The sequence below is a fragment of the Rhineura floridana genome, chromosome 5 (genome assembly GCF_030035675.1).
Source record: "Rhineura floridana isolate rRhiFlo1 chromosome 5, rRhiFlo1.hap2, whole genome shotgun sequence".
In the NCBI taxonomy this organism is placed as follows: domain Eukaryota; kingdom Metazoa; phylum Chordata; class Lepidosauria; order Squamata; family Rhineuridae; genus Rhineura; species Rhineura floridana.
The window spans coordinates 186,704,809-186,722,526 of NC_084484.1; the positions used below are offsets into that span (position 1 = coordinate 186,704,809).

At 49.7% G+C, this 17,718-nt stretch overlaps 1 protein-coding gene across 12 annotated transcripts in view; it reads left to right on the forward strand.

The window, feature by feature from the left end:
* Positions 1–17,718, forward strand: part of NUMA1 (nuclear mitotic apparatus protein 1) — a 122,924-nt gene extending 105,206 nt beyond the window's left edge. For 5 of the 12 annotated variants that reach the window (XM_061629184.1, XM_061629191.1, XM_061629185.1 and 2 more), the window contains 10 exons: positions 2,906–3,124; positions 4,504–4,664; positions 5,039–5,276; positions 6,204–6,498; positions 7,666–7,802; positions 9,984–10,202; positions 11,528–11,647; positions 14,309–14,473; positions 15,294–15,348; positions 15,975–17,718. In XM_061629184.1, the coding sequence (XP_061485168.1) occupies positions 2,906–3,124; positions 4,504–4,664; positions 5,039–5,276; positions 6,204–6,498; positions 7,666–7,802; positions 9,984–10,202; positions 11,528–11,647; positions 14,309–14,473; positions 15,294–15,348; positions 15,975–16,165 (1,800 nt within the window). In that variant the 3' untranslated portion in view covers positions 16,166–17,718. The remainder of the gene's footprint in view (positions 1–2,905; positions 3,125–4,503; positions 4,665–5,038; positions 5,277–6,203; positions 6,499–7,665; positions 7,803–9,983; positions 10,203–11,527; positions 11,648–14,308; positions 14,474–15,293; positions 15,349–15,974) is intronic. The other 7 variants (XM_061629187.1, XM_061629190.1, XM_061629192.1 and 4 more) reach the window with 7 other exon arrangements.

Consider the following 17,718-nt stretch of genomic DNA (forward strand, 5'->3'; position numbering starts at 1 on the left):
TATGGTAGCACTCTTCAAGTACATGAAAGGTTGTCACATAGAGGAGGGCCAGGATCTCTTCTCGATCGTCCCAGAGTGCAGGACACGGAATAATGGGCTCAAGTTGCAGGAAGCCAGATTTCGACTGGACAGCAGGAAAAACTTCCTAACTGTTAGAACCATACGACAATGGAATTAATGACCTAGGGAGGTAGTGGGCTCTCCGACACTGGAGGCCTTCAAGAGGCAGTTGGACAGCCATCTGTGGGGAATGATTTGGATTCCTGCATTGAGCAGGGGGTTGGTCTTGATGGCCTTATAGGCCCCTTCCAACTCTACTATGATTCTGGGAATGCATTGCTTAAGTATGTCTATTTCAGGGCAGGTGTAGGGCAGTACCCCAAAGGTGCTCACAGGAACTTGCATAAATACAAAGTTTAGACAATTGAGCTCTTTTCTGTTGTGAAGTGGTGTTGGAAGAGTGCAAGTTGAAGCATGGAAGTAGTATTCTGGAAGAAGATACTTATTCCTTCCACTTATTTATTTACTTTACATAAGTGGGGGATGCCCGGTTCGTCCCTATTTGTGGAATGTCCCCCCAGTGAGGTGTGTCTATCTCCTCATTACTGACTTTTAGAAAGAATTGAAAAGCATTTGTTTGTCGAGGCATTAGATGTCTGACAGATACTGTTCCTAGCAACCTTGAAATCTCTCAACCTAGTTGAGAGTGTTTTAACTGTTTTTAGAATGCTTGTTAAAAAAAAAGACACTATTACTGTGTTTGCTGCCCTAGGCTCCTTCAGGAGGATGGGCAGGATGTAACTTGAATAAATAAATAACTATTATTGTTATTATTATTATTATTGTTGTTATTATAGTTTATTTATACCCCTCCTTATAGCCAAAAGGCCCTCAAGGCGGCTTACAAGAAAAACATAAATATAAAAATACATCAATAAAACAATAAAATTTACAAAAAATAAATAACTAAGAAATTGTTTATAGAAAAAATAAGCTGAATATGAGCCAACAATGCAACATGGCAAATGCTGTTTTAAGCTTCTTTAACAGAAGTATAGTTTCCAAATCACGTGAAGTATTGGTTCCCCTCTATTTGGCACTGCTTAGGTCTCATCTTGAGTACTGCTTCCAGTTTTGGACATCACACTTTAAGAAGGATGCAGACAAACTGGAACAGGTTCAGAGGAGGGTAACAAGGATGATCAGGGGACTGGAAACAAAGCCCTATGAGGAGAAATGAAAGAACGGGGCATGCTTAGCCTGGAGAAAAGAAGACTGAGGGGAGATATAATAGCACTCTTCAAGTATATGAAAGGTTGTCACATAGAGGAGGGCTGGGATCACTTCTCGATCGTCCCAGAGTGCAGGACACAGAATAATGGGCTCAAGTTGCAGGAAGCCAGATTTCGACTGGACATCAGGAAAAACTTCCTGTTAGAGCCATGCGACAGTGGAACCAATGACCTAGAGAGGTAGTGGGCTCTCCGACACTGGAGGCCTTCAAGAGGCAGCTGGACAGCCACCTGCCGGGGATGTTTTGATTTGGATTCCTGCATTGCACCAGGGGGTTGGACTCAGTGGCCTTATAGGCCCCTTCCAACTCTACTATTCTACAATTCTATGATTAAAACCACGGCTAGACCCCTTCCGCTAAGGAAAAGAACTGCTTCAGAACATCAGAGCACCCTTGCTGGATCAGACCAAAGGTCCCTCAAGTCCAGCATCCTGCAGGGGCCTTTGGGAGAGTCAAGTGCTTGTTTACTGCTTTTACTGTATTCTAGGCCCCTTCCAACTCTATGATTCTATAAACTGCTTAATTAAAAAAACCCTCTTAAGTGGTGTACATAAAACAATCAAAACAATTGCCAATGAAATGCAGATAAAAATCAGCAAATGTTAAAAACTAGTATACGTGATGTATCTGGATAGGCTTGCTGAATTTTTTTTTAAAAAGTATTCAGCAGGCACCTAAAACAGTATAGGCAGAGAGTTCCAAAGCTGTAGGAGCTGCTACACTAAAAGAGCTCATCCTAGCAAATGCAGAACATACGGTACTTAGACCACTTCTTTTCAACTGCAGGACTAGACCACCCAACCTTGGTTTATCTCCAACAAGCATCTCTGGTTCCAAAGGAAGCCCAGATGTCTTACAGCATGCATGCTGGTGGAAATCTCAACATGGATGTGAATTAATATTTTTCTCTTGTTCTTCATGTTGCAGTTTGCAATCTAGAATAATAAACATTGGAACTCTCATGACATTGTCTTACTGTAGTGCCCCACACAAACCTCTGCGGCAAGCCAGCGTAAGGATGGTGAAGGGTGCTAAAAGCGGCCCCCCATCTCCCAGTCTTTAACCCATCCTGCCAGCTACTGATGTAAGGCACAAACAGACACAAGTAAACTTACAGGAGGGTTTATCAGTATAGTAAAGCTGAGGTGCTTTATAAGGCAATACAGGATCAGGATAACATGGGACACTTTTGCTGGTCCCAGGCACGCTAGCCTCCTAATCTGGATTTGGGCCTGAAAAGCCAAGGTAAAACATGGGTACATGAAGGGTAATCGCAATTTGTGACGTTGCATAATACTGTTGCTGAAGAAGGGGCACGTCTGTTGTTGTCATATCCTGCCCTCCCTCCCAGAAGGAGCCCAGGGTGGCAAAGAAAAACGGTAAAAGCACATTAAAACATCTTAAAAGCAAAAGACTGAAACATATTCAAACAAAACATCTTAAAAACATCTTTAGGAGGTATTAGCCTCAGCATCCCAGTGTCCCATTTTTGCGGAGCTTGAGCCATCCATAAATTGTCTTGTGGACTTAACCTGGTAGGTGTTTGGATAGTTGCATTTCTGAAAAGGCCTTGCCTGTGTTTGACCGTTGGCTCTCTTCCTCGCCCCTCAGATGGAGAAGGCCAAAACACACTACGACGCCAAGAAGCAACAGAACCAAGAGCTGCTTGCGAGGTTGGGAGTCCTGGAGGAGGTAGAGCGGGAGAACGCTCAGCTGAAGGCTGAGTCAGAGCGCCTCGTGAAGGAGCAGCAGGATTTGGTTATGCAAATGAAGGAGGCGGAGCTGACCTCCAAAAACCTCACCAGCCGTGTCTGCAGCTTGGAGGCACAGGTGAGGCAGAGAGGTGATGGCTGATGAGACACTGTGGTAACCGGTTCCTTTTATTCCAGGCATTCATCTGTGCATTTTCCCTAGCAAGAAGGGTCTGTGGCAATCTATACTGGAAATGCCTAGAGGTGGGGAGGTGTCTCATCCGGTGCTAGTCACGATATTCATGAACCGAAGTTAGTCATGTCCAAGAACTTTAGTGGGTCTACTCTGAGTAGAACTTGGTTTGATCCCTGGTGGAGGCTCTCCTGGGTACTCTGCTGAGGCCAATGAAGAGAGGTGTTTCCAAGCTGATTTGGTCTCAGTGGCCGTAGAGCACTTGCTTTGCATGTGGAACACCCTGAGTCCAGACCCAGGAAGCATCTCCTCCTGAGACTGAAGAGCCACATAAGATTATATGGATGGGTACCTAAAGACTATCTAGTTCAACCCCCTGTGCCCTGCAGGAAGCTCAGAGCTAAAGCATCCCCAGCAGATGAATGACTGCCCAGACTCTGCTTGAAGACCTTCAGGGAGGGAGAGGGCCCACTGCTCCTCTGGGCCATCGGTTCCATTGTCCAGTTGCTCTTGGCGGAAGGCAGCTTCTCACATTCAACTGAAACCTGCCCTCCTGTAACCTAAGCCAAGTAGGGGAGCAGAGAGCCATTTGCCCTCAGAGTAGATAATACTGGACAAGATGGATCCAGTGCGACTTAGGAGAAGGCGGCTTTGTAGAGCCCCGCAAGAGAGAGAGATACTTAGTCATCACTTGGGATTGGGCAGCCGTTGCCCACATGCTTGAAAAAACCAGTCATCAGGGCCAATAACGTCAGTGGAAAGACTAATTCATACAGACAGTCTTTCCCCCCCACAATCGCAAGACCCCATTTCTTAATACATTTCCATTTGTAACGTAACTTTCCTGGCTAAGATGCCAAGCTTTAGTAACACTGAACCATCCTTTTCAAACTCTGTGCTGTTTAATCTTAGACTTGCCCTGGAACTGGAGTTGAAAAACCTGCTGTGTACACAGAAGGCAGGAAGGAGAGCACCAGGAAAGAGCATCCTGCGTGTCTCATCAAGAAAATGAAATATTGCAGGAGTTCTGCATCTTGGCCTGTTTCCGGTATACCAAGGATGAGGAGCCTGTGGCCCTCCAGACATCGTTGGACTCCAACTCCCACCAGCCCCAGCCAGCAAGACAAAGGCTCAGGGGCGATTGGGGTCCAGCAACATCTGGAGAGCCACTTGCTCCACATTCACTGAAGCGAGGAGGACTCTGTCCAATTATGTAAACATATGCAAAGACGTTTGAGAAGCACTTCTGGTTTTAGCTGGCGTATTGCCCTCTTGACTTTCTGTGACTGGCTGCCTCATGGCTCTCTGCCCCTTCCTGAATGCAGGTGGAATTTGCAGATCGGCAGCTGCGGGAGCAAGGCAAGTCACAGGTGGCCACAGACCCACTGAAAAGCCGCATGACCTTCCAGGAAAGCCCAGCTGACGTTAGCACAGACAGCCTCGACTTGAGCACCAGCGATGAAGTGCAGCCACTCAACTCCACCAGGTACAAGCCTTCAAAGCCGAGTGCTGCTTAAGAGTCAAGCACTCTGCAGGGCCTTGCCACAGTACTGAAGAGGTGCTTGGCTACAGCAGAACAGATCAGCTACCTGCCCTTCTTCCAACCTGACTCAGGGCTGACAACTTTGCAGCTCTAGGACCAAGTTCACATCTCCCCAAAAGTTGCCATTCTCGGGGTCCTTCATTCGGTAGCCCTGTCAGTGAAACGCCTTTGGAAAGATGCACTTGGCTGTCACAACGGAGTTGCCCATGTGGGATAGAGACTCCTCAGACTGATTGTTCCTGAGAATGTTAAGAGAGAGTTTTGAGTTTGTGACGGCTGTGTCAGTTTCACGATTCCCTTCTTGTATCTCTTCACAGCAGGAAGTCCCGTCGTTCACTCTCTGAATCTGGGACCGGCGAGCCATCGAAAACCTCACAGCTGCCTCGTAAGGTGGAGTCTCTGGAGAGCCTCTATTTCACGCCTATCCCCACCCGCACTCGGTCCAAACTGGAGAACAGCATTAGCTCTATAGGCGATGTTTCCTTCGAGTCGGGGCGGAAAACTCTTTCTGGTCGCCGGCGTACCACACAGGTCATCAACATCACCTTGACCAAAGTAATGTGGGGGCCACCTAGGGATGGGAACAGAGGCATTGTGGGAGTGGCTGCAAAGATTGGTGCCATTCAGATCTGCTCATGTGTGGATTTCCCATTCGGCATCCAATTCCGTCATACTCTTTTAGCAGCCAAGAAATGAAATTTTCTTGCTTGGGTATAGGGACCAGCAGATGACGCTTGAAGTTAGGGATGGATTCAGGGATCCTGGGAGTGGCCCTCCAGATGTTGCTTTACTAGGAATGTGCAGGGAGGTGCCACCTTCGCTGCTAATGCCAAAGTGTTCAGGGATTGTGAAGAGCTCCAAAACGAAGCTCTCCAAACTGAGTAAATGGGCTGTAAAATGGCAAATGCGATTCATTGTAAACAAGTGTGAAGATATGCATATTGGAGCAAAAAAATCTTAATTTCATATGTATGCTCATGGGGTCTGAAGTGGCTGAGATTGACCCAGGAACAAGACCTCGGGGTCATAGTAGGTAGCTTGATGAAGATGTCAACCCAACGTGCGGCAGCTGTGAAAAAGGCAAACTCCGTGCTAGGGATCATTGGGAAAGGAATTAAAAATAACACTGCCAATATCATAATTGTAATGGCATTGTACAAATCTATGGTGTGAGTGCATTTGAAATACTGTATACAGTTCCAGTCGCCTCACCTCAAAAAAGATAACTGTGAAGTTGGAAAAGGTTCAGAAAAGGGCAACCAAAATGATCAAGGGACTGGAGCAACTCCCCAGTGAGGGAAATTCACACAGCATTTGGGGCTTTTTAGTTTAGAGAAAAGGCGAGTAAGAGAGGGACGTGATGGAAACGTATAAGATTATGCCTGGTCTGGAGAAAGTGGACAGGGAGGATCTGGGGGCAGGGCAGAGTTAAGTAGCAGCCAGCATTCCTTGTGCTCACCCTCTCCTCGTGCTTCTTCACAGAAACATGCTGATCCAGAAGTTTCCAGCAGTGCTAATGCGTCCTTCTTCAGCGTGCAGTCAGCGGGGTCTCAGACAAGCACCTCAAGCCAAGAGCCAGTGAAGACCCGCCTGCGTTCCGCGGCTGCTTCCTCTACCCACTCACTTGCCAGCCTTCCCTCTCAGGAATCCCTCACCAGGCTGGGTGCCTCTTCCCCCGACAAATCAGCAGGCAATACCACCTTGATGAGCCTGCCTGGCTACCGGCCTGCGACCCGCAGCTCTATGAGACGCTCCCAGACTGGAGGGGCAAGTTCTGGTAAGTGCTAGGGATTGTGGCAAGACCTTGCAGCAGCCTCCACATGTTTTGGACTACAGCTCTCATCAACCCCAGCCAGCACGGCTGGGTGATGCTGGGGCAATGGGAGTTGTTGTTCAAAATCTCCAAAGGGCAGCAGGTTGGCAGAGGCTGCTCTAGAGTTCCACCCTCTGTAAGAATGTGGCAGTTGCTGTGTTGGGTCAGAGAAATCCAGTGAGCTCAGTGAACTGCAGATGATGCCTGTGTTTATTCTTCTTCCTGCCCACCATCCTTGGTCCTTAATGACTAACAGAGTCCCTAGCAGGCAGTCGCTGGAGGGGTATCAAGAGAGCTGTGTGTGTGTGTGAGAGAGAGAGAGAGAGAGAGAGGTGTTGACTTGTGACTGTGGATGTTCCTTGGCTTTCCCTTGCAGCACATGACTTTGCCCATTGGGCTGAGTCCTCCAGAGTTGCTTCCCCCTCAGGACCCTTTTCGCAGAGCATGTGCTGTCTGTCTCTGTGGCATGTGATTGCATAAATAGGAAGGTGGCCCTGCTTGGTCCCCTGTATTCTCCGGATTAACCCTTTTTAAAAGCAACTGGTTAATAACCATCGCAAGGCCTTTGGCAATTAATTCCTTGGATCAGCCTTCCCCACCTGAGAACGGCCATGCTGGCCGGGGCCAATGTAGTGAAGCTGAATGTTGGAAGATTCAGGACCGACAAAAGGAAGGACTTCTCCACACACAGCGTAGTTAAGCTACAGAATTTGCTCCCACAGGAGACAGAGATGTCCACTAACTTGCATGGCTTTAAAGGGGGATTAGACAGATTCATGGAGGGTAAGGCTATCAGTGGCTACTAGCCATGATGGCTATGCTCTGCCGCCATAGTCAGATGCAGTGCGTTTCCGAATGCCGGTTGCCGGAAGCCGCAGGAGGGGAGAGGGCTGTTGCATTCAAGACCTAATATAGGAGGGCTGTCCTTAGGTAGTCCAAAACACCAGGTTAGGGAAGGCTGACTGAAATAATTGTGCATTGGGTGCAACCTGTTGCTTGATTTGGGTTATTCTCAGTAGGGTCGGCTCTCTTGTAGAGATCACCTTGGAGGGACTCCCTTCTGTGTGTCTGGTGATGCAGGCTAGAAACCAAGGAGCTGCCGTTCCTTCCTTGCCACTTTTTCATTCCCAGGGCGCAGCAGCTTCTACATGGGCACATGCCAGGAGGAGCCTGAAGTTTTTGATGATTGGAACCGCATTGCTGAGCTCCAGCAGCGCAACAGGGTGTGCCCACCCCACCTGAAGACCTGCTACCCGCTGGAGTCCCGGGTGAGTGTGACCAAAGGGCCGTCTAATCCGACCTTCCTCAGTGGCTAACAAGGTATTTCCAAGGCGAGGGAGTGGAGGTGGGAGAGAGCCAGGAGATGCGATGCCTCCACCAGCTACTACTGATTTGTCAAGGCCTTGAGAATTCCTCCAGTGAAAAAATATGGATTCTGCAATGGAGATTGTAACGTGGTTGGGGTTTTTCCAGACCTTGGCTCTTACGAGGGCTAGTGAGTAACAAGTGGTGTGTGTGGTGTTTTTGCCATTTTGGGTTGGGAACTGATTATGTGTGCAAAGAACTATCCCCCCACCTCTTGCCATGCCAAGTAAGAACATGGCAACAGCCCTGCTTCTGGAGAAGGGTAGTGGCCCATCAAATCCAGCATTCTGTTCTGCCTGTGGCAATCTTTCAAACGGTCTCTCCACTCGTCATTCCCAGCAACTGGTATTGCAAGGCATGCTGCCTCTGGCGGTGGAGGGAAAACATAGCCGTCGTGCATAGCGAGCACCCATCGACAGCTGTATCCACCACGGTCATGATGATGATTAAATGTATTACGCACCCTTCACCAAAAGGTCCCAGGGTGGGTCACAACAATATAAAATACAATATTAAAAACAGTTTAAAATAATGGTGGTTCAGGGGCTGCCTTTAAGCATTAGAAACCACAGGATTAGGTGGGCCAGGGAATTTGGGCTATTGTAAAGTTTATTTTAGTATGATTATTTGATTTTTAAAAGTTGTTTTAATATTGTATTGAAATTTGATATATTTCTTTAATTTTTATTTTTCATTTTCAAATGATACAAAAAAGAGCTATAACGTATCTCCCCTGAAATTTGGTATTTTTATACCCCACCCTTCATCCACGTCCCCCCATGCTGGAGCAGGCGGTCTCTATGCGACTTCCTAACGTATTTCTTTCTGAGGAGGCTGCCCCCCCCAACTCCAGTCCAGGTTCCTCCCTCACAGCGTGACTCTCATTTGCAAGGTCATTGTCACAATAAATAAATAAGAATCCAACAGTTGAGGGGGGGGATCTTCATGGCACTCGTGCTGTGCAGAGCAACTGGCAGTGTCAATTCTTTGTTTTGGCTCCTCTGACTGTTAGCCACAGAGGGGCAATGCTGCCACCCACCCTTCCCTCCCAGGAGTTGTGGGGGGGCAGTGGTTGATTGGCAGCAGGAGAAGTTGTTGGCCACCGCCTCCTTCTACTCATTGCCGGCTTGAAAGTTGTAGCTGAGTGAAGGGATTTTTTTTTTCCCACCTGAGGGAGCAGGACCATTCTCCCATTGCCTCATCAATTGTGGCAGTGGCCCAGGTCCTGTGTTGTGGGGATGGCAACTTCACCTTAGCCTCCAGCAGCAGGGAGGGGTCCCTGGCCTGGGGCTTTCCATAGCGAGGCAAACGGGGCCCAATGGTCCCAGGAGCGGCCCACCTCCGTTTCTTCCTCTTCTTCACTGTCCTTGTGAGGGTGGGAGAGACGGGCACATCTTTTGAGGGCAGCCCTGACAAAATGAAAAGAGCAGGAAGCATACCCAGCAACGCTCCTGCAGTGCATCCAGCAGGGATCCTCACACTCGTCCCTGACTCTCTAATACTGAAAGGGGCGACAGAACAGGAGGGCCAGGTCTTCGTTAGGGCCCCTCCATCTCTCACCTGTTCACCCAGGCATCAGTCCTCTCTCAAAATGTGGCTCTTTGGAAGGACAGAAGTGATAGGGGAGGCACGGCTTAGAATTGTTATAAATGAAAAATAGGTGGCTTTATTTTTTTTACAATTAGTTACACCACTGTTCATAAAATGCATCACAGCAGATCGTAAGTTTAACAATATAGCTAAATAACACTTCACTAAGTAGAAGGTGGATTTCTGTTCCTCCATTTATACCGGCTGCTTGCCTCAATCTTGGCCAGAATTTTCCAGATGCTCCAAAGTCTGAACTTGCGTGGTGTTTGTCTAAAGTAACAAAAATCTGCAGAGTTTGTCATTGTATCGAGTGCAGACTGTGAATGCAGCTCCGGAGCAGGCCTTTAGCCCTAGTTCTAGAATGTGTGATGGTTTGGCTGTGACTAGCAGACGTCGTCTCTTGTGCATTTGGGGTCGTGTGTGTGTGTGTGTGTGAGAAGAGCCTTTGTCTGTTGACACATTCCTTGTCTCGTCTCTTCCCCCACCCCCTACAGCCATCTCTGTCGCTGGCTACCATTACAGATGAGGAGATGAAGACTGGGGACCCAAAAGAGACCCTCCGGCATGCCACCATGATGCCCTCTCAGTTTGCTGAGGGCCCTGCCACCCGTCGTAGCACGCTGAGCTCCACCTGGGCTGCAGGAGGCATGGCCACTCGGCAGCAAAGGAAGCGCATTTCAGATGAATCCCAGCAGGCGCCAGGAACCCCTGAGGTGAATGGCTCTGTGGCAGTTTTAACCAGCCTGACACACTTTCTGACCAGAGTGGGAAGAAAGGCTGTGCTGGGTATATCGGCTTGGCCTGGGATAGTTGGAGCAGATGTGCTTGTCTCCTCCTCTGCAGCAGGAGGGGGGAACCTGCAGGCAGCCTTGGGTAAACAGTTCCTGTTGTCCCTGACTGTTGGGCCTGCTGGCTGTGGTGGGTGGGAGTTGCAGTCCAGCAACATCTGGGCGGCCCCATGTTCCCCATCCCTCATCTGGAGCTTGCAAGCATCTTGCTGGTGACTCCCCGTTGGTGATAGGCTGTAGCCTGGACAGCGTTGGTGGATTGATGGATAGCTGGGGAAGCCGATTTTGATTGATTGATATGAATATGTGTAGGCTGCCCTTCACCTTATGGTCACAGGGCAGGGGGCAAAAATAAAACAAGTACAAACTTAATAAAAACTATTGCCAAATTAAAATTTCAATAACATAAAAGAGCATCATCATAAAACAATAGTACAACGGGAGAAACTCATCAGATTTGTCAAAATCATCCTACACCCCCCCACCCCAAAACCTTGGTGGGAGAGGTGCATCTACTCTTGTCATCTAAGAGCATGACGTGGCGGGATGCCCCTCAGTGGGGGGAGAGAGAGCTCCATGTTCTAAGCAGAGCCACCACTGAAGGGTTAAACGTAATGGCCTCTAAGTCCAAAAACTAGGTACTCAAGGCTCCCTTGGAGCATCCCAACAGCGCCAGAAAGGCCTTTTCCTCTATTTGTTGCTCTTTCATTTCATTAAATTAAGTTTATATCCTGCTTCTTTAGTTCCAAGAGCGGATCTTCAAGGCAGCTGTCCTGGCAACTCTTTCCCTGTCAGTTGTAACCTCGTGTGTTTAAGGAACAAAGGGGGGGGGGAGTGAGGGATCTCTCAACTAAGCCACGTTCTTCATGGCTGTCTTCCGGGGGCTTGGCTGTTCCAGACATCCTGATTCATGTGTTAGGGACCAGACCCTCCTATCACGAATGTTGTCATCTTAGAAAAATTCGGCAATTCGGAAAGAGACACTTCTTTGGGGGGGGGCATCCTGGGCTGCGGTGGGCATTGCAGGGTGCCCTTTGGGCTTGAGTGAGCAGAAGTAACCATCACGATAAATGGGTCCTGCCTTTCTCTTGTGCTTCTCCATGTTTTCCTTCCTTATGGTATACCTCAGCTGGAAGGGAGAGAGGAACGGCCCTTGAGGTTTTCAGGAGTCGTCGGTTTCCTCCAGCCATGAAGCTTTTGCTCAGTGGCATCAAGGCCCAACTCTTCCCCCCCCCCTTTTCTCTCTGCAGTCCAAGAAGTCTGCCAGCTGCTTCCCACGGCCCCAGACTCCCAAAGGGCGGACTGAGGAGCGCAAGCACAGCACCCACGCAGGAGGCAAGAAGAGCAAAGCCCAGGCAGCTGACAAACGGGTAAGGAAACCCCAGAGCCTGGCAGCACAGGAGGGCTTGGAGCATCTGAGGCTGCAGCATTGCTTCCCCATGTGAGACCTCCACAGACCGCTGGGTAGAGAAGCCCATGCAAAAGCGGCACAGAAGTAGAATCTCTCTCTCTTAACCACACACACTCTCTCCCTCATCTATCTGAGACACATCTATACAGACACACACGTGCACTCATCAGAAGCACCTGCTAGAGCAACGCATTGGCCCATCTAGTCCAGCATCCTGTTTTCACAGTGGGCAATCAGTTGCCCATTATGCGAAGACCCCAAGCAGGACCTGAGTGCGAAGAGCGTTCTCCCCTCCTGCAGTTTCCACAAATTGGTATTCAAAAGCATCCTGCCTCTGAGTATGGAGGGAGAGCATCATGGCCAGTAGCCACTGAGAGCCTTCATCTCCATGGATTTGTCTAGTCCTCTGTTAAAGCCATCCATCACTGGACTCCTCTGGGAGTGTGTGAAGAAGTCCTTCCTTTTGCCCGTCCTGAAGCTTCCAACATTCAGTTTCATTGGATGCCCACAAGTTGTAGTGTCATGAGAGAAGGAGAAAAACTTTTCTCTATCCGCTTTCTCCATGCCATGCATAATTTTATACACTTTCTATTGTTGGGTGAGATTCAATATCAATCTCACTGTGCCTCCTTCCCCAGGTAAGGCACGAGCTGGATTGGCCCTGAACCTTGCTTAGGAAGGAAGACACATTCACACGGAACAGATCCTTGGCCAAAGGTTCCACCCACACAAAGCAGCCCTCAGTCCAACCAAGCGACAGCCTTGGTCAGATGGACGAGTTTATTTAGGAAGCATCAACACTTTATAGACCACCAAGGCACGGTAAACAGTAAACAGATGAGAGACAGAGTCATAAACAAAGGCGTAAACAGACGTAATAAGAGAACAAAAGGTGCATGTAAAATTATGCATGGGATTGAGAAAGTGGATAGAGAAAAGTTCTTCTCCCTCTCTCATAATACTAGAACTCGGGGACATTCAAAGAAGCTGAATGTTGGAAGATTCAGGACAGACAAAAGGAAGTACTTCTTTACTCAGCGCATAGTTAAACTATGGAATTTGCTCCCACAAGATGCAGTAATGGCCACCAGCTTGGATGGCTTTAAAAGAAGATTAGACAAATTCATGGAGGACAGGGCTATCAATGGCTACTAGCCATGATGGCTGTGCTGTGCCACCCTAGTCAGAGGCAGCATGCTTCTGAAAACCAGTTGCCGGAAGCCTCAGGAGGGGAGAGTGTTCTTGCAGTCGGGTCCTGCTTGCGGGCTTCCCCCAGGCACCTGGTTGGCCACTGTGAGAACAGGATGCTGGACTAGATGGGCCACTGGCCTGATCCAGCAGGATCTTCTTATGTTCTTATGTTTTCATCCTCCCTGTCTTCCTGTTCTTCTAACAGATCCTATCAAAAAGTTATCACCCCCCCCCTTTGACGCAGACCCTTCATGACTTAGTGTATTGGAAAAGAACAGACATGTTTTGTTCTTTTCAGGGTTAAATGCGTCTCTGCAGGGAACACATTCTTTGCCTATGTCCTAGATACACAAGGCGACTTCAGCAGATTCTAAATGCCAGTACTTTACAAAGAATTAACATATACTTAGCTCAAGCCTGCAGGCTAAGGAGAGATGCATTTTAGACAGAACTTGGAAAAGTTACTTTTTTGAACTACAACTCCCATCAGCCCAATCCAGTGGCCATGCTGGCTGGGGCCGATGGGAGTTGTAGTTCAAAAAAGTAACTTTTCCAAGCTCTGATTTTAGAACACTCATCCTACAAGGGGATAGTTTAGATCCATTTGGGTTTGCCACTTGAGGCACTCATATTTTCCACGCCAACGTCTCCTCTGACCCGCCTTTTCTCTAAACTGAAAAGCCGCAAATGCTGCAACCTTTCCTCCCAGGGAAGTCATTCCATCCCCTTGATCATTCTGGTTGCCCTTTTCTGAACCTTTCCCAGCTGTGCAATATCCTTTTTGAGGTAAGGTGGCCAGAACTGTACACATAGTTCCAATGTGACCATATCATAGATTTATATAATGGCATTATGCTATTGGTAGTTTTATTTCCATTGCCTTTCCTAATGATCCCTAGCATAGAATTTGCCTTGTTTCATAGCTGCAGCACACTGGTCAACATCTGCTCCAGCATTCTCACAAAGAGACCTGAGATTTGGCAAGCCAAATTGATGTCATTTTATAGTTGGATTTCTCTTGGGTTCAAATCCCTCCACAGTCTCAGCCTTAGTCTGGAAAGCAGGGATTTCACAGGAATTGGATGTGTGTATGTCCTTTCAGGTCCAATAATGCCAGTGAAGTGCTGCTATATTAGATACAGTCATTAATAAAGACAAGATACAAAACTGTGTGCACAATGGGGCAAACTATTTATTTCATTTGCATACTTAAAAGTCTGGTTTGCTGTTTGTTCTTCAAGGAGCAGCTAGCATCAGGTTCTCCCAGGTGGTCTCCCATTTGTGGGCAGGGATGTGGAGTGCATGGCTTGCAGTGGTGAACCAACTACTTCTCTGCAATAGTTGTTCTTGGGGATGGGATGTCAACAAACATAAACTCTTTCTCGAGGCCTAGTAAAAAGTTTCAGAAATAATCCTTTCTCTCTCCCAGCAGTCCAACAGGCGTCAGTCATTGGCTTTCAGCATTCTGAATACACCGAAGAAATTGGGCAACAGCCTTCTGCGCCGTGGGCCAAACCGCAAAGTGACTCCTAAAAACTCCCCCCGGAGCAGCAGCCGGAGATCCCCGAGGGCAGCGGCGTCTCCAAAGGGCAAGGTAGGCGAAGGTGGAAGCGATTTCCTCTAGGGCTCTCTTGAGTCTCTCCCTCCAGATCCCTCTCCCGGTGTTCTTGACCACAGACAGCCTTCTCAGATAGCGTAAGCCATGAATTGCAGGGAGCAGGGGATATTTTGCCCTGAGTGCGATGCGGTATTTTAATATATTTAAACTAGGGGCTTTTGCCCCTGCATGCTTGGCACATCAACACTACCTCCAAATCCTAGGCGTCCTCTACCCCCCTCGCCAAACTACCTAGTGCCTCCAGGCATTGGTGTGCGGTGCCTGCCATCGTCTTGGTCACCTGAAGCTGGGCTGGGCCGCTTGCACACCTCAGGCGTTCACACTCACACATGCACACCTCTTGGCCACGTACTGCACATGTGCTCTCCCACCACGGCTGACCGCCACCACGGAATGCTGCGGGTCTTCACGCAGCAGTTCACAGCACTACCTGCCTGTGGCCAAGCAGACTGCAGCACGACCCTTGCACTTTTATCATACACGAGGATACATACTCTGTGGGCTGGCAGGGAAGAGCTTGGCATGTGGAAAAACCATGTTTGGAGGGACTTGAGAAGGGGGGGCAAATAGGATCCTAGGAGGGTGCTGATATGAAGCAGAGAGAAGGGTGCTGTGACCTGAACAGGGGGTGCAGAGAGGTGCCTGTTGTCCCTCAAGTCTTGAGTTTCTTGGAGCACCACATATGGTTTTCCAGCAGGGCCAGATCCATTGCTCAGCCTTCGGCCAGCCAAGTAGTCTTGCAAGTGCCACATCCTCCCCTGCAGCCTGTGACTTGCCCGCCCCTTTTCTTCTACAGGTCTCGGGGGCTGCCAGAACAGGCGAGCATCCCCTTGCCCAACACCAGCAGGCTGGTATGCCCCCTCTTCTAGTTGGGTCACACTCGGGGCAGCACAGGGTCTCCTGGCAGCACTCTTTGGGCCTCTCTCCCCTCCTGCTGTGGAGTGTGGTTTCTGGGTTTACAGCACCTGCCCTGCTGGTGGAAAACAGTATGTGCTGTGGGCTGAGCTCCCGCGTGGCATCATGCCTGCTGCCAGTCTGAGCGTGCACCCCGGAAAGCTAGTCTTGGTTCTCGTAAGGCAGCTGAGTTGGGCATCTGCGGGGAGCAAAGTGACAATGCTTGACCCTGCTTCCTTTGTGTCATTCTTCCTGGGCTCTGGGCTTCTTGGTAAGGGGTGTGGTCCCTGCCATGAGGCAGAGCAAGGCAGCCACCTCGGGTGTCGGGTGCACTAAGGTGACACAGTGAGAGAGAAATTGCTCCCAAGGGTGACTGAGGCCAGCAGGGGCAGAGCTGCACACAAACTCTTTCACCGTTCCCTTTCAGTTCCGTGGGGCTGGCACAGGAGAAGCCTGAAAGGGAATGATGGGAGGGGCATGTGCCAGTTAGATCTTCTGCTGTTTGGCCTCCGAATGCCTCCAGTTCTGTCCCAGCAGGAGCCCTCCTGGCTGCCAAACTCCGGTCTTCTTTTTGTTGTTGCAGGCAAACTCCAAATCCCTGAAGAACACGAAATTCTAACGCCATTTTTCCTGGCTGAAGACTCCCCCGTATGCCATGTCTCCCCAGAGGGAAGGGAGCAAGGTGCCAACGCCCCCCAGTCTCTGCTGCCAGCCAAGCCGCCAGCCATCTCTCTCCCCCTCATTGTATTCCCTCCCAACCCTGATGAGGTCTAAGACCGCCTCCTTATCAGGACTCTGAGTGCGTTGACTTCCCCCCACCCCCTGATTTCCATGTGGTGCTGGGTGGTGGCCTGCTTGGCTGAGGGATGGGAGGGCTTTTCCCTCTGTGACGAACGCAGCTCTGCGTGCGCATAGAGAGTGGAATGGGACAGTCTCCCAGCCATTCCAGGGCCTGGCCCTTGCATTACCTTCTGCTCAGTCAGGCTGGAATTGGAGTGCTTGGCAAAGTAGGGCAGAGTGGCAGTATCCTGTGCGCACGACACAGAAAGGGGGTGTCACAATAGGAATTCTGGTGGTCTTTGCCAATGCACCCCATGGCACCCCCCTGTGCCTAAAGCACCTAGAGTTGCGCCTCCCTAACGAGAAGCGAAGGTCTTCCCTCTCCTGTCTCCCAGCGCTGAGCAAGGAAGGGCTGCATCAGCAGGCCTAGTGGGCGCGGTGCACCGGGCTGCCCAAGGCAGGGAGGTTTTCCCCAGCTCTCCTCTCTAAATTCTTCACTCTGCAAGGGGTTGGGAGGGGGCAGTGTCCCCTTCCGCACCTCCTTTGTTCATAAAACCTCAACTGTGAAACAAGAGCCAACAGCCTGGAGAATTAAAAGTGGGAAGCTGCCAACAAACGCTGAGACCTAGTTGCTCATTCTTTACCAGAAGGCGGGGGGAGGGGGGGAACACATTTGTCTCCTGTACAAAACTTTGCTCTGGTCGTCATGGGAGTCTTGTGCCTGCTTCTTGGCAGTGTTAGCACCATTTGGGAGCCAGAGAGACGTCGTAGGAGCAGCAAGCCCCCTTCCTGGCGGCTGGGCGGGAAGAGAACGCGCTCTCATGTACAGGCTGGGCATTCACCTTCCCTTTATTCTTCCGCAGGCTTTACTTAGCTGTGTTGCTTTGTATCGTACTCTGTAGGCACCGGCACGGGACAGGAAGGGGCCTCACGGCAGTGTTCCTCCCCAAGAGGGCAGATGGGTTCACAGCTGTGGGGTGGTGGTGGTGGTGCTGGCTGGTCACTGGGGCCCGGGTCTTTATCTGGTGTTTTAGGGCAGGGTTGATTTTGGGCACCGTCTGGCGGGACGTTCTCCTGCAGATGCTCCATGGAAGTGAACGAGAGCTGTGCAAAGGCAGGCACTTCCATTCGCTTCAGTGGGTTGTGCCCCCTTTGTGGCGTTCAGGGTCACAACCCTTTGGAATTGGCCTTGGCCCAGAAAAGACGGCTCTCCTTCATCCTCTCCAGAGGCCAGCCAGCTGCCTGTTATACTAGCCCAGGCTCTCTTCCTTGTGGAAAAGAGCCAGAGTTGGCCACAAGGAGCCTCCAGGGGCCTTTCTGGAGCTGGCTCAGTCCGCAGCTGTGACAAGGGCCGCATGCTGAAGTGTTCCTCTGTGGATCACCCTGATGAGCTCTTTCCTGGACTGGGGGAGGGACACTGCTTGAGGATGCCCCCCACCCACCCCCGCAGCCCTCTAATACTCGCCTTTGTAGAGAATTTAGCAATCAAATGCATCATTTTAAATAATGTTTCTACTTGTAAATAAATGGTATTTTTCTCCCAATAA